The 16,832-nt window shown below is 36.3% G+C and overlaps 1 protein-coding gene across 1 annotated transcript in view; it reads right to left on the bottom strand.

Annotated features, from left to right (window-relative positions):
- Positions 1-9,774, bottom strand: part of LOC309485643 (uromodulin-like) — a gene marked incomplete at its 3' end in the record, with an annotated part of 83,637 nt that extends 73,863 nt beyond the window's left edge. Inside the window, exons 1-6 of the mRNA XM_082152575.1 lie at positions 9,472-9,774; positions 7,870-7,989; positions 6,875-7,059; positions 6,517-6,668; positions 6,165-6,410; positions 4,301-4,460 (exon numbers count right to left, since the gene is read on the bottom strand). Of these exons, the coding sequence (XP_082008701.1) occupies positions 4,301-4,460; positions 6,165-6,410; positions 6,517-6,668; positions 6,875-7,059; positions 7,870-7,989; positions 9,472-9,700 (1,092 nt within the window). The 5' untranslated portion in view covers positions 9,701-9,774. The remainder of the gene's footprint in view (positions 1-4,300; positions 4,461-6,164; positions 6,411-6,516; positions 6,669-6,874; positions 7,060-7,869; positions 7,990-9,471) is intronic.
- Between the last annotated feature and the right edge of the window lie 7,058 nt (positions 9,775-16,832).

Here is a 16,832-nt window from a genome sequence, read left to right as displayed (position 1 = left end):
TAATAGTGGCCCACAACTGATTAGCATAAGTATTTCAGTAACATGGAAGCATATGGGTAGCAATATTCAATTTGAATTGCAATATGCAAAATCACAATGCAATATGTAAAATGGCAATGCATTTATGTATTTTAATTTTAATTTTCCCATACATTTGTGCAACGTTTAGTGCAAAATGAAAATGAAAATTCAATTATATAATTTGCATTTGCCCTTTCATACACTAGTTTTAATATGTAAATTGAATACATTTTTAACGCTTTATAAGTTGCAAAATTCAAATAAAAAATGTATTACAGAAATTATTAGATATGTTTAACACGTTCAAGCAAAAACTGTAGCAAAATTGTAATTTAAATGTAATTTTTTCTCAATTGCATTTACACTGCAATTGCATTTACATTAAAGGTATTGTGGAGGATTTTCCCGAATTTTAGAAAAGAACCGCCCTCTCCACTTTTTGAAAAAAATGCACATGCGCAACACTCCCGAGAGGAAACGCCTATTAAACGTGTGCACGAGAGACGGCTAGCATCGCTAATCATAGCTTACATTAACTTTTACCAGCAGTGATTTTCAATGGATTTCTCCAAATAGCATGCCAAACTTGACCTGTCGAGTAGAAACTTCGCGACTGAGGCATCAGTGGGAAGCCCAACCTGTGCTTTTAGCGCACGCCAGCGTGTGAAATATTCTCCCAAAAACACTCTGGTCTTGTTTCTTTCTTCAGAGGCCTTTCTCTTCTTGTCATACCATTCGTAGACACTTTTTCTCTTGCGACCCTCAGCCATTTTGAAAGACCCAGTGAGAACGGCAAGCTTCAATGAATGGCTGACACCGTAGCTCACCACACATATACACCTGAAAGTGTGCATGCGCAGAAAGCAAAAACTACCTAGGGACGAGCACGTACGACGGCCTTACGTAAACATATCACCAGAATGATTGACAATTAGGAGGACCAATAGTCTTGATGATCCACCCGGAAAAAGAAAATCCTGCACTATACCTTTAAGTGTCCCGCAACGAATGTAGCAAAATTCAATGTGCAATTTGAAAATGGATTCTGAGCCGATCACGTGCCCAACCTGCCCTGTCAATCACTGCGTGAAGGCGGGGCTCGGCAACAGGTAAACATAGGCTATGGTGCGTATTTTGAGGTGTTGGAAGGAAACACGGCGGCGGCAGAGCTGATACGAGCATTACATTCACTAGCAGATGAAGTGGAGCGTGAACAGAGAAATGGTAGTATTTCCGAAGATTATTACGCGCCTGCAGGTGATAGAACCAGTACGATGTTGGACCGTCTGGGTCTGGGAGAATGTTCTGCCTTATCAAGCGTCGACACCCGTAAACATTATGCTGCGATGCTGTTGTCTGATGCTGGACTGTGTTGATGGTTTCGTTTTGAATAAAATATGATCATTGTCTGATGCTTATCTTTATTCTTACTAGCCTATTAACTGTAATACCCAATAATGTTGGAGATCCTAGTTTTTCCTTGCAAATGCATAGGCCTATTACTCTGAGATCACATAATATGTATGACAAAGCTCCATTAGTATTCGGTATGTGACCGATTTATTTATTTATAACTGACTCTAATGTTCAATAAAGTGACGAATGTGATGTGTGACCATCTCTATTTATGCAGCTGTATAATCATAAATTATGAGGTGAGTCCCTTTCCATTTTATAAAGAATATTGATAAGGTATTAATACGTACATGGTCACGGAATCTGACGGGTCAAATTCATCGACCTAGCCTTTTTTGGGTGAATGTGGAGCAGGTCAAGGGCTGGTGACGTCATCCTCTATAATTCAGTGTCTAATATTTGATAATCAATTAAGTGCATGTAATCCTTTGAACTGCTTCATTTGTGTAAATGCAAATATTATTATGTGTCGTGGACTATATGTAAACATTTGTTATGTAATAAAACATTCAATAAAGTACTAAATAAAAATCAACATGCAATTTATAATCTCTTTTATTTATTTATTTTCTAAATTAGCCTATTAATGTTTTTTAACAGATTTAACTAAATTATAACAGATTTTGCAAGGTGTATGTAATGTATGACTTAAACTAGCCTACTATACAACAATATGCTGAAAAATATGTTAGAGCTAAGCATAACTGAGCAAAACTTATATTTTACTCAAATAGTTCCATATTTCCATGATTTCCATGAGTTGTGTTTCTCAAAAGCATCATAAGTAAATTGTACATAATGATTTCTATGATCTACTTAGGCTTACAATGCTTTTTGTGAAACACAGCCATTGCTGGTCACGCATATTAGTTATTCACATTAAATGGCACATGCATGTTTAATGTTTGAAACATGAGATATAGCCTAAATCAATAGGTATACGTATTATTGGCTCATGAATGAAAACTCAAAGATTTTGAACTGACACGTAAATCACCAAAACAATTCAGAAATCAGTTTGCTTATTGTATTTATTTTTTACATATTATTTTGAATATTCCATCCCATGAGTAAAAAGACATTTATCAAAATAAAATCAGTTCAACAATGTCTGCAAATTTGAATTTTTAGCATAAGGAGACATGGTAAAATCATGTGGTAAAGAAAAAAAGAGATTACAAAACCTTAATCAAACAGAGATTGCTGGGAGAATCCCTAAAACATTTCTTAGTGGAAATAGTCTAAAAGGATATCAGGACACACATCATAGAAATTAGTAAAACCATCAGAGAAGCACACAGACTTGGTTCCCTGGACACCTGCACTTGGAAAACTGGGAGCTGCTCACCTATGAAGAGTCAATGTAAAGTATAGCGTGTGATTTGTGATCAATTGCAAACATGAACTATGTCAGATATGCATGAACAATATAAATTAGTCTCTTTTTTAATTCCAAAAATCACCTTTGTTACTGTCAGACCACATAAATGGACCCATGGATACAGAAGTGCTGTCATGGAAGTCCACAGATCTGCCCTCTCTCACGCCTTGTTCAGAGTCACAGTGCTAAAAGTAACAAAGACCGGAAATTTAGGCGGTATGCCAAATTATGTCATCAAATAATTATCTTCTTAGTCACAAACATTAACAACAGAAGACAACCACAAGTATCCATTATGTGTGTATGACCTGTTAATTAGTTTTAAGGGACTGTGCTGACTGTGTTGTTCTGATTTGTGATCACCAGGGGGCTCCACAGCATTTATTATGCATGCTCTCACATACATATGGTACGTGTGTGATGTTTCTCTTGAACGCACACACAAGATGTAACTAAAATGTCATCCTTCTTCTGGGCGGGCCAAAACTAAACCATCAATCACATATCAATATCAAATCAGGCACACCTTAAAGTCCCCCTGTAGTCAATAATTGTATCCCTTAAAACTCATCTTTGATCACTAAAATGACATATTTAAAAGTTTTTTTTCCTTAAAAAAAAAAAAAAATCCATGAAAATTATTCATGCCTTAAAATAGCTTGAATGTTGCCTACACCCTTGCCTCATTTAGTATACATGGTTCTATGGATATGCAAATTAGCCCCGCCTCCACTCACTCACACCAGCTCAGAGATCCACTCGTTGAGAATCACACGTTGACGTACAAGGTAGATTGTGACGTCAGAAACACAAATGATTTCAAACCGCATTTTTGAGACTGTCTTCGGTTCACTGCAGTTTTAAGGGGAAAATACTCAGCAATGGTGTTGACATGAATTTGCACATGGTTTGTCATAAATCATAATAAAAACACCATAGATGTATAAACAACATTAAAAACTTGATTTTCACCACAGAGGGACTTAGAGAAAACTTTTCACAACTCAAAGTAAAATAAAAACTATTGCTTTATGATTGCAGAAAAAAACAATTTTATGTGAAAATAAATCATAAAAGTGGTTTATTTTGTTTAAAAATCTTATAAATGTATGAGGTGGCAAGGTTGGGCCTTTTAACCCACACAGGGTAAAAGGCTCACCAGCATAGGGCAAATACTTTAGCTAATGTATTATGTTTTTAATAATGTCTAAGTTAATACTTGTTCATAACAATTACTTTAGCAAAGTTTGTAGCCTAGTATTTTCTGTTTCTTTTTTTTTATAAATAAAAGAGTAAATTTTTGTTCAATAAATATACTGTAATCAAAATATGTTAATATAAAAATATATTTTAAATATATAGAAACTATTTGAATCAAATGCGCCTTTAACCCTGTTGTACCCTCCTATGAAAAAATACTGTGCCTTTTCATCAACTCCATTTGTGAAACATTATGTTGCTACAGGATTTGTAAAAACTCACCACTGAGCAGCGACTGTCTGACAGAAGGCAAAGGTGAATAGTGCAGTGCAGGTAAACCTTTGTGGAGTTTGTAGTGAACATAAACATGCTGAAGGAGAAACGGCTGGATGTGGAAACACCATTCTGCAGAAGCTCCACTGAGTCATTTGGACTGGGACACCTGGGCATATTGAGAATGATAATAGAATAGAATGAATAGAATAGAATGAGGCATTTATATAGCGCTTTCATATGTACTACTGTACACCCAAAGCGCTTTACAATCATATCAGGGGATCTCTCCCCAACCACCACCAGTGTGCAGCATCCACTTGGATGATGCGACGGCAGCCACAGTACAACGGCGCCAGTGCGCTCACCACACACCAGATATAGGTGGAGAGAGGAGAGAGAGTGATAGAGCCAATTCAATGTAAGGGGATTATTAGGAGGCCATGATTGGTAAGGGCCAATGGGTGGAATGTGGCCAGGACACCGGGTTTACACCCCTACTCTTTACGAGAAATGCCATGGGATTTTTAATGACCACAGAGAGTCATAAATCAATCAACTTGATAATGATAATGATCAACAAATGAAAAAAAAGAAAAAAAAAAAAAAAGAAAATGGAATTGATGGGTGCCTTGGTACTAGAGATGCACCGATGTATCGGCCAATAATAGGTATATGGGTTGATAAAATTGGGCCAATTATTTTCTCTATAGGCCTATTTTAAAGGGGTGGTTTATTATGATTTCCTAACTTTAGTTAGTGTGTAATGTTGCAGTTTGAGCATAAAAAAAACATCTGCAAAGTTACAACGCTCAAAGTTCAAAGCAAAGGAAGATATTTGCTTTTAAATAAATTGTTTTTTAAGGACTACAACAAATGGCTGGTAACAAATGACTACACAACATTTATCCCGGGTTAGTGAAATCACTAACCCTAAAATGTACATAAACCCTTGGTCAAGGTATAAACTTTGTTAATAAAACATCATTATGTGCAACTGAGTTGTATACAAACATTTCAGTTGTATTTATTTGAGTGTAATTATAATATCTGAAAATAAATAGCAGTTCAATTTAATAATTAGGGTTTTAACTTCTAATATAAATGTACCACGTGAGAAGGTTCCCTGTATTGTTTACACCATTAACTGGGAGAAATTTCTCCTAAAGAAAATCAAAATATCGAAATAGATATGGGCAGATATCATTCTGAACAATCAGTATTTGCGGTATCAGTGCTCTATCTCTACTTGGTACATTTCTGTTTATTATACATTATTGTTTATTCTATTTATTTATGTTCTCATTTAAATCTAATGTCATATATGTATGTATGTACCAAGAGCTCCTGTAAAAACCACAAAAAATTCCTTGTGTGTTTGTGCACACTTGGCAAATAAAGCTCATTCTGATTCTGATTCTGATTCTGTTTTGCAATAAAAATAAATAATCTAAAGCAAATTCAAAATTATCAATCCAAAATTATAATTTTTTATTAATTTATATGAAAAAAATATAAGTTTTAAATTAATTAATTAATTAAATTAATAAATGTATGAATTCATAAAGAGTTGCATCTCATTCATCAGGATTGTGCCTGATGAAGACCTGACTGGTCGAAACGTGCAAGGTTTTATTAATAAACTTTGTGGAGCTGTAATTTTTGTGTGCAGATATCTATCCCTTTTTGTCAAAATAATGAGTGTCCAATAAATAAAAGATTTAAAAAATATATCCCAAATGCACCAAGTTTAATGTATTTATAAAAATATATATATATATATATATATATATATATATATATATATATATATATATATATATATATATATATATATATATATATATATATATTAAAATAACACATGGCTTACATGTCAACAATGAGGTCCCAGCGGACAGAGTAATGAGGATCATTCACAGGTGTAGCCCAACATGTGTCTATCACTGAGGCAAACTGACGGCTGTCAACTCCATCAACACGAACTTCCACAAAAATACGTCTGTCCAGCTCCACGTTCACACTACCAGTGAAGGGACGGGTGAATTCAGCATCCTGATAGGGAATCATCCTGACCCGATATGTCCCTTGACCAGCAGGAAGGATCCTGTGCACAATGCTGTTGAAAATTAAATAAATAAATAATTTTAAAGCAATTCAGAGACTCTTGGTTTTATGTATGTATTTAGAATTTATGTACAGTATTCTTAATATGTGAGTCCCACCTCTCCAGAGGGTTGATGTCCATGGAGAGTGATAGGGTTTGTGAGTACACACAGCTGAAGTGGATCCTCAGATTTTCCCCCCTCCTGATGATATTCCCAGATCCAAATTCCCCCAAAATAAAATTATCATAGATGAAGTGGGTGCCATTGGCCTGTTGGGAAATATTGTTTGAATATTTTTACTTGTATAATAGCTAAGAATTGTATATATATATATATATATATATATATATATATATATATATATATATATATATATATATATATATATATATATATATATATATATATATATTAAAAAAATACATAAGATTTGTTGTACTTTTGATCACTTGAGCATGTATGCAATGATTCCTACCACAAGACTTGTACCACAGATGTGGTCATTGTTGTCAAAATAGAACTCCACTCTGCCATTCCGGACTGTTCCTCTGCAGTTGGGGTCATTGAGGTGTAAGATGTCAGAAGGAAAACCAGCCTCAAAAAGCTGACAGCGAGACAGAGACATGGAGCCAGAGATGCTTTCACAGGTTTCAATGAAATCTGAGGGAGAGAAATGTCAGCTGTGATCAAAAACAAAAATATAATCAATGATGAACATAGACAGCCTGGGCAAAAAAAAAAAAAAAAAACATTGTTTGGATTTATAGGAAAATGTTTAAGAGTGAAACTAACAGTTGGGAATGGCATAAATAATAATTTTCACACATGAATTGGCACCTCTGAGTCCAGACCTTAAATTAAGTGAAAGTCTTTGGGATGTGCTGGAGTAGATTTTCAATACAAGATCTTTACCAAATATTAATGCACCCTCTGATGGAAATAACAGTTCCATCAAGAGGTGCACATTTTTGGTCAAGATCTTGTGTGTAGGAAGACACATTTGTATGTAGGAAACAACATTTCCATCAAGACGTTCATACATTTTTGGTAAAGATCTTGAATTGACACTGCAAAAATCAAACACTCTATAAAGTCTCCTCCAGAACATTCCAAAGACTTTCAATGACCTCAGAGGTGCCAATTCATGTGTGAAAATTATTATTCATGCTCCCTCCCAATCATTCTTTCACAATTTGAGCTTGATGCATCTTGACATTGTCATCCTGGAATATGACCATGTGTCTTCCCACATGGTTGCTTAAGAAATGAAAAGCTACACACTCCATTAATTAGGGTTAAAATAACTGTTGCCAAACATATAACATGCTAGAAACATAATAATCATTGCAATAATGATCCAATCATTGACTCCTAAGCATTTGCCTATTTAAAAAAAAAAAAAAAAAATTTGTTGGGTTTTTTTTTGGGGGGGGGGGGGGCTGGGCTGTGTATATTTCAAATGAGTCCAACCAAAGGATCCACGCTGAGATCTGTGATGGTTGTCCTTGCAAAAACAGCCATAAACACCATGTTCCTCTTCACAGCTTTCATCCACAGTGCAGTTGAGTTTAGAACAGCGGTCTCCTTCACCTTAGAGGAGAACCACAGGATTAATGACAATAGCTGGGTTAAGGCTTGTTTTAGTAATATTTAAAGGGGGGGGGGGGGGGGTGAAAAGCTATTTCATGCATACTGAGTTTTTTACACTGTTAAAGAGTTGGATTCCCATGCTAAACATGGACAAAGTTTAAAAAATTAAGTTGAACGTTTGATGGAGTATTTCTCTGGCAAAAATACTCCTTCCGGTTTGTCACAAGTTTCGGAAAGTTTTTTTCGAGTATGGGCGTGTGTAACGTCAGATGGGGCGGAATTTCCTTATACGGGTCCTGGGCACTTCTCCCGGAAGGGCGCGCGCGCACCCGTAGAACAGAGCGAGAGAGCGAAAGCAGTACGCCCATCAAAGCGCTTTGCTCGGCTTTAGGGAAGTCATCAACGGAGTTGTGCAAGTGTTCTTGGTTGTTCCCTGCATTTCGACGATGATTGTTTTATAAAAAAAGGCCCAGTTCGACGCCAGATTTGCAGATCGTCTAATGCTTAAGGATGGAGCAGTCCCAACGGTAAAGGTTCACGGTCGTGCGTTGGAACCGCAGGCGGTGAGTAAAACTGCTTCAAATGTCTGTGTGTTGTTAGCTATCGGCGCATAAGCACAGCAAGTAAACAACATGATCAAGTATAGTTAATGTATCTATGGAGCATGCGATGTATGGTGTGTGTGTGATTCGCGCTCGTGATTCTTTAGCTCCGCCCACACGGCACGCCTCCAGCCGCTCGTTTTTTTCCGGAAAGACTCGGTACAGCCTATCTTTCTTTTATAAATATAATAAAACTAAAGACTTTTTGGAGATATTAAGGATGCAATACTACTCTATAGGTACTCAAGATTAACATGAGATTGACTGAAACTGAGTGTTTCACCCCCCCTTTAATGACATGACCCCATATTTAGCCATTAGTTTCACAATCACTTACAGGCGGGATAAATGTAAACTGGGTATTTTAATTATATTAATTTGATCATTAATTGGAGTCCTTGTTTATTGATGAGATTAGATAGGAATGAAATTAATTAACTTTTGTAAAGTTTTTTTTTAATTATTATTATTTTTATTTTTTATTTTTTTCATTTCATTTTATTTCAAGTAATGAAAATGTTTTTGATGGTTTGAGTTTGAGTTTTCAAAAATATCCCTGATATAATTGTGTTTGTGACTTGGAAAATGTACATACTGATGTCAATAAATGACCCCAAAAAAGTCAAAAATATATATTTTTAAAAAACATAAAAGAGCACATTTAAAGAATATAAACTTTGAGTCAACCTGCAAAAGTTTCATGACAAACTTTAATCTCTAATGATAATACTTTACCACTGGTTTCTGTGACTGGTATTGCCAATGTTGTTGTGTGCATAGTTGTCGGGTTTGTGACTTCTGAAGTGGGAAGTATGTATACAATAATTTTCAGAATTATAAATCAATTATATATATACATTAAAAAGAACAATATGTTTACCTGCACAGTAAGCTGCACAGTATAGTGGCCTGAGAAACTCATACACATAATAATTTCCTGGACAAGCTTTGACTTGTATGGGATGAAAGGTGTAACCACAGCAGTCGTTCCCTGTGGAACCACAGACTTTCCGGGTGACCACTCCATCTTCTAGCTGTGGGTGAGGGCCGTTGAGCCACAGTGGGTGATAAGTGCCACACATGCCATAACCAACACATGACTCTGGCATCTGGGCACTCTGATCATTGTAGAACAGCCTGTACCAGCCATTCCAGTTGACATCACTATCACATCTGGAATTGAAGTAATCACCAGTCGAAGTTTGATCTACTCTCCAAGGCTCATCCAGACTGTTATAACTGTAGCAAGGGTCAACACTTGGTGGACTGGCGACAACAACTGTTAAGGAAAATTAAAGAGAGAACATAGTTATTTGATTTCTACTACTGCTAATTGCAGTATTTTCTCTAGCAGTGACGTTTTATATTGTTTTTCAAACACCACTTTGTACACACGAAATGTTACATGCCTATGAAAAACAACTGCATGTGCATAGGAAAACTAGATCATATGCATAAACTGAACACAATAATATGCGAGCACAGTATTTGTTTGGTTTAAATTTCTTTAAGTTTTAATGTTTATGTTTAATTAGTGCACTAATGTTTATTATGCGTTAGCGGAATTTTACTTGTGCGCTTTATGTCACTTTAGTGGCTCTATAATTTTAAATGTAATGTTATACGCTTCATAAACAACAATAATTATTGGTCACATTTTTTTAGGATATTTTATACTTAGTTTCATGAATTGTTGGGTTTTTCATTTTTATTTTTTTATAAATAATTTTTATAATAACCTATACTAGCCTTTTTTAAATTGGCAAGTCTGAAGTTCCATATTGTGACCTGGGAGTGGTGAAAACAACTGTTTTAGAAACAGTAAAGGGGTTGCTAAAATTTTATTGAAACACAAAAACAAATCCTTTCCATGGTAAATTAATTCATCTTAAGCAGGTCTGGGAAATGCAGTCTTTAGCAAAGCTCACAATTTAATTCGTAATTAAGTAAAAGACATAAGAGAATGACTGTACCTGCACAATATGCGGGGGCTGGGATCATTCGATTTAATCTTACAAGTTTGTAGACATAATAATTTCCAGGACAGGCTTTGACTTGGATTGGGTCAGATCTGTAGAAACTGCACAATTCGTAATAAGAGCCGTAGACGTCACGAGTAACAACTCCATCTTCCAGCTGAGGGTGAGAGCCATCAAGCCACAGAGAACTAAAACCTCCACATGACATAAGACTGAAACACCACTCAGGCATCTGAGCACTCGATCCATTAATGAAGAGACGATACCAGCCATCCCATTCAATATGAGTGACATCATATCCATATATATGATTATAAACAGCAAAGAAATCATCTGGGCTTCTATTTTGTTCATCAAGAATGGTGTAGTCATAGCATGGGTCATCATCTGTGTTGGTTGCAGTTGCTGAGATCAAACAAAAGCAACAATGACAAAATCAATGAGGGGTTTGACATTCTGGAGCAGTCAAAGCCAGATACTAAATCCATACATATTCCAAATATTCCAGATTCCAGATACCAAGTCCATGCATATTCCACATGACTGTTACATGCATAAAACACTTGTTACTCTTTGAACATTCTAATGATCCTAAAAGTGTAATGATACCCAATTACTTTACATCTACTCAACTGGGACTTAAAGGGGCTATATGTAGAATTAAGAAACCTTGTTATTAGCGACACCAGTGGCCGTTAATTGAACTGCTGCCATCAACTTATTCATCGTGCTCGCGCTCCTGCACAAGTAACGTACACAAGACTGAAATTGATTCAAGGACCGCATTTTCTCACGTCGAAGATCTTTTTCATTCTCCCCTTATAAGTAAAAAATGGAAATAGGCTACCTTTGCAGTGAACATCCAGACACCGCTGCTGAGAGCGACGGTGCAAACATGTGCTGCGTGGTTTCAACTTAATAACAAAATAAACACAACAAAAATCGGCAGTTAAGCGGAGAAAGCGGCAGTTAAGAAAGCATCTAATCATATTGTGGATATGTTTGCATCAGCTCTGCAATTCACCGGCATCATGTCAACATGAGGTAATTAAAATTATACTGGTATGATAGTTTGATTATAAAGTCTATTTGAGACTACGGACTAAAGATCTGGCTATGTATGTCTTTGCATGACACGTTTACAGTACAGAATAGCTCTTTTGGCATGAAATATTGAATGAGCAGTCATTTCATGTCATTGAGCAGAAGAGAGGTTCTCTGGAGCGCGTGTAACCGTCACATCCTTTGGAGTTCCTTTACATAAAAATCAGTCTACAGGTTTTCATATACAACCTAGTCAGGGGAGGTATCGTTTTTAAAAGTTTTGTTACAAGCTGTTCACACATTGGCAATACAAAAGCGATTCATAAGTGGATTTTTTTTTTTTTTTTTTTTTTTTACAGATAGCCCATTGAAAGTTAATTTGACTGTCTGTCAACCTACACAAAGTTATGTCGAATGCGGAAACTGGAGCTGGAGTTGTAATGGAAGCTGTCGGTGATATAGTGCTGACATCTGAAAGGAAGAAATTTGAAGACATGATTTAAAGAATAAAGAAATAATTCAAAGATTATTTGAGAAAAAAATGGAGTAAAACAGTATACCTATACAGTAACTTGCACACCAAGATTGTTTTACAAATTCATACACATAGTAATTTCCTGGACAGGCTTTGACCCTGATGGGTAAAGAAATGTGATCACAGCAGCCCGACTCAACCCCACAGACCTCCCTGGTCACCACTCCATCTTCTATCTGAGGGTGAGGACCATTGAGCCACAGACTGCGAACTGTGTTACAGCTGTATTCTCTAACACAGCTCTCTGGCATTCGGATGTCCATTCCATTGTAGAAAAGTCGGTACCAGCCTTTCCAGGAGAAAGAGTCATCACAAATGTATAATCCACTTTCATTTGTGGCTCTCCAGGGACGATCCAGAGATTCATAGTTGGAACAAGGATCATTGCTGATGCTGTCGAAAGCAACTGTTAAGGATGATAAAAAAAAATCTTAATTCTTCATCAAAACTGAATCGAGCACGGTGACAGCTATATGTGTATTGTTTTATCACCGGATGCACTAAAGAAATGATGATGCATGGTGCAGCACTATTTCAGCGCATGGTTATATTGGATTTCATGTGCTTGGTGAATAAGAAACATGGGTTTTACATTGAAATACTACATGCTAAAGTGATGTGAATGTTAGTAAAGTTTTTCGGAGTGACTGTGACATTATTATAAGCCTGTCTTAAATGCACAATGATGTAGCGTTACTACTTTTAGTATGTCAAGTCTAACTGGCTAAAAATAGGCACATTTCATAATAATGTTAAAATGCTATAATATAAACTAATATCAACTTTGGATACAGAGAGAATAAATATGTCATATACACAAAAGTCCAACCCAGGCTCATTTGGAAAAACATGCCCTTGATGACATTTCTGCAAAATGATATTACGTTGGGTTTTTCACATTTCGTGACACTGTCGAAGTGAAATATCCAGTGATTGGCGCTAAAAAGTGCATTCAGTTTTATCCGAAATCGATGGACCGGATACTGGCAACGTTTTATTACATTGGTTGTTGTTCATATCCCGGCTGTTTGGAAATTAAATGTCCAGTGAGTGATGCCTTGTTGTGTTTGAAAATAACATTCAAAACCCCACAAAACCCCAGGAGCGCCGCTATGGTTTCTGGGCCCCCCAGATTTTATCCCAGCAAGCAATTTAGCATTTAAAAGACATCTAATAGCCATCCAAACAAAGCCTTGACAGCTTGGCTAAAACAAGGCAACATTTGGGCTGTCAGTGAAAATTTTATAGTCGTCTAAACCATAGCCCAAGAATTCACTAGTCATCAATTAGATAACGTCAAAGAAATGAAACCAAACAGCTTGTAATCACTGTTGACTTTGCTTAAATGATGGAATGTCATACATCTCTCAAGTTATTTTGGCAAAAACAACATGTAACCAAATTCAAGGTTATTTTGGCAAGAAGTGGGTTACTCATATATAGGGACTATATCGGGTATAGTTAACTGAGACAATGAAATGACGGCTATTGCTTGCTGGGTAGCCACAGCCCCTGTCACAATCACTGATTGGTCGGTCAGTTGGGGGAGGGGGGTGGATTTATCCTAACCATCCGTCCCGTTATAGTGGTCCTGCAAAACCCTACCCTAAACCTAATCGATAGTGTTAACAATATAGCAAACTTGAGATAAAAACTTATTTTCTGAAGCAGCCATGCCATTTTTGCTTGTTTGATCAAGTCACTTTTATTGTGACTTGTGTTTCAAGGGACCCGAGCGCTCTGCATCACAAATGCAACCCTGTTCTATGTCAAGGCTATGTAACAAAAGCCATACATTTGGAGCTGGCTATGTGATGCAAATGTCAAAATGTAACTATTAGTGTACAAATAATCCACTATGGTAAAAGTTTTTTTAAGTGCAAGGAACCACGTGAAAATAAGTATTTATTCAATAATCCGTTGTTTGAAATGGAATAAAAGTTTCACTGCCTCTACTGTTTGTTTCAGCTGGAAACTGCAATGAATTAAATTGCATATATAGGTACTGAATGTTTTTGGATTTTGGAGTGCAAACATTTAGATAGAGAGGCGCCTTTTTCTAATGACCCTGGGTTGGAAAAGTCTTTAACAGAGCAGAATGTGAACGTGTAATGCCGCACCTGCGCAGTATGAAGGCCTGTGGATTGACTCATCAGGTCTGACAAGTTTATAGACATAATAATCTCCTGCACAGGCTTTAATTTGGATGGGGGTGGATCTAAATTCATCACACTGACCCATTAGATGATATCCCAAGACCTCATTGGTCACCACCCCATCTTCAAGATGTGGATGAGAACCATTGAGATACAGTCCAGTATCACCACCACATCCTGTGGTATTCACACACCACTCAGATATCTGAGCAGTTTCTCCATTCAAATACAGTCGATACCAGCCATTCCATTCAACAAGAGTGTCATCATCATGGTTGTCTTGATCACCCCGTATGTCTCTCCATAAGTTATCCAGCACTGTATATTCAAAGCATGGATCAGTGCCCAAAGTTGTGGCTTCTAAGAGAATAGTGTCAAAAGAGACAAAGATGACAGGTATAGAGGCACAAATATGACAAACTGAATCATTACAATTGCTTTTCTGAACTGGCAATTTGTTTGCAGTATTTTTTTAACCAATGAATGAATTACTTCTGAACTATTTATATTCAATATTTCCAAAATTACTAAGTATCTTGACTTAGGTGCCTCAGTACAACCACTGACGGATTTTGTTGATTTGGGTGTTGAGTGCATTAAAAGTATTGCAGATTAAAAACATCCACAAAAATATAAATGAATGTTTAAAAAAAGACTACAAAAATGATTATACAGTAGGTTACTTTTGATGCATTTTGTCAGTCCAGAACATCTTGACTAGTACTAGTAAAAATGTTTTGGAAAGAATATATTTTAAAGGATTGAAAGGGAAAGAATTGAAGGGTTTTAGTTCATGATGAAGCAGACCCCAAGTAGAAGAATGATTAGCTTACCTGATGTTTGTCCATCGATCCTTTCAACTGTTAAATACAAAACGATTCCAGTCAGTTCTATTGACTTTCAGTCACCAGTGTGTCATTCTTAAATCACAGATTATTGGCCACAGGTTGGCAATTTTATAGGTGTAAAACTCACCATTATTCAGCAGCTGTAGTGTCATGCACAATGAAATTAGAAACCTCATTGTTGCAGACTGCTCATGCAGACGTCAAACTTTTCTGTAAAAACATATTCTTGATAATATAACAATCTTTAAGGTTAAACGAGGTTTAAGCAATATTCTTAGTTCGGAAGGAGAATGTGCATCTAATCCTGTCAATCACAACATGCAAATTGTCAAGCCCTTATTTGTAATGTCTTTATCATAAATTAACATTACTTAACAGAGTACTCTATTGTCAAGTCAAGTCAAGTATATTTGTATAGCGCTTTTCACAATACAGATTGTATCAAAGCAGCTTCACAGTATTAAATTAAAAAAATACAACAAGGTTTGTTTCTAGTGGAATTTATTGATTGATAAAATTTAATTAAATATCCCCAAAATATCCCCAACTGAGCAAGCCAAAGGCAACAGTGGCAAGGAACCGAAAAACTCCATCAAGTGACCTAATGGTGTCCTAAAACTCCATCAGGTGACCTAATGGAGAAAAAAAACCTTGGGAGAACCCAGGCTCAGTCGGGGGCCAGTTCTCCTCTGGCATTTATGAGCTAGAGGCCGGATTGTAGTTTGAACTGTAAGATTAAAAATATTATATGAATGCCTGGCTGAAGAGATGCGACTTTAATCTAGTTTTAAACTGAGAGCGAGTCTGAGCAACGGACAGTATCAAGAAGACTATTCCAGAGTTTTGGAGCCAAATGTGAAAATGCTCTCCCTCCTTTGGTGGTTCTGGATATCCTAGGTATGACCAAAAGCCTTGAATTTAGTGATCTTAAAGAGCGCGATGGATTATAGGGCGATAGAAGATCCGTTAAATAGACTGGAGCTAAGCCGTTTAGGGCTTTATAAGTCAGTAGCAATACCTTGTAATTAATACGGAACTTTATAGGTAACCAATGCAGTGATGATAAAATCGGTGTTATATGATCATATTTTCTTGATCTAGTAAGAACTCTAGCGGCGGCATTTTGGACTAACTGTAGCTTGTTTATTGAGGATGCAGGACAACCAGCTAATAAAGCATTACAGTAATCTAGTCTCGAGGTCATGAATGCATGAATTAACTTTTCTGCATCAGAAACTGATAGCATATTACGTAGCTTAGCAATGTTTCTAAGGTGGAAAAAAGGCTGTTTTTGTAACATATGAAATATGATTTTCAAAAGACAGGTTGCAATCGAGTATAACACCCAGGTCTTTTACTGTAGAGGATAAAGTAACAGGACATCCTATGATGTTAAAGTTGTATTGTGCGAGGTTTTGTGGGCGGTTTTTTGAACCGATAAGTATTACCTCTGTCTTTGTCTGGATTTAATAAAAGAAAATTACGCGCCATCTTTTATATCTTTAACACACTCTGTCAATTTGGAAAATTTAGCGTTTTCATCCGGCCGTGATGAAATATGTATTTGAGTGTCATCAGCATAACAATGGAAACTAATTCCATGTTTCCTTATAATATTTCCAAGTGGCATCATATATATTGAGAATAACAGAGGGCCTAACACAGATCCCTGCTGCACT

This window comes from Leuciscus leuciscus (genome assembly GCF_965113295.1).
Source record: "Leuciscus leuciscus genome assembly, chromosome: 21".
NCBI classification, from domain to species: domain Eukaryota; kingdom Metazoa; phylum Chordata; class Actinopteri; order Cypriniformes; family Leuciscidae; genus Leuciscus; species Leuciscus leuciscus.
Note: the sequence above shows the minus strand (reverse complement) of the source record. Positions and strands in the feature narration are given on the sequence as shown.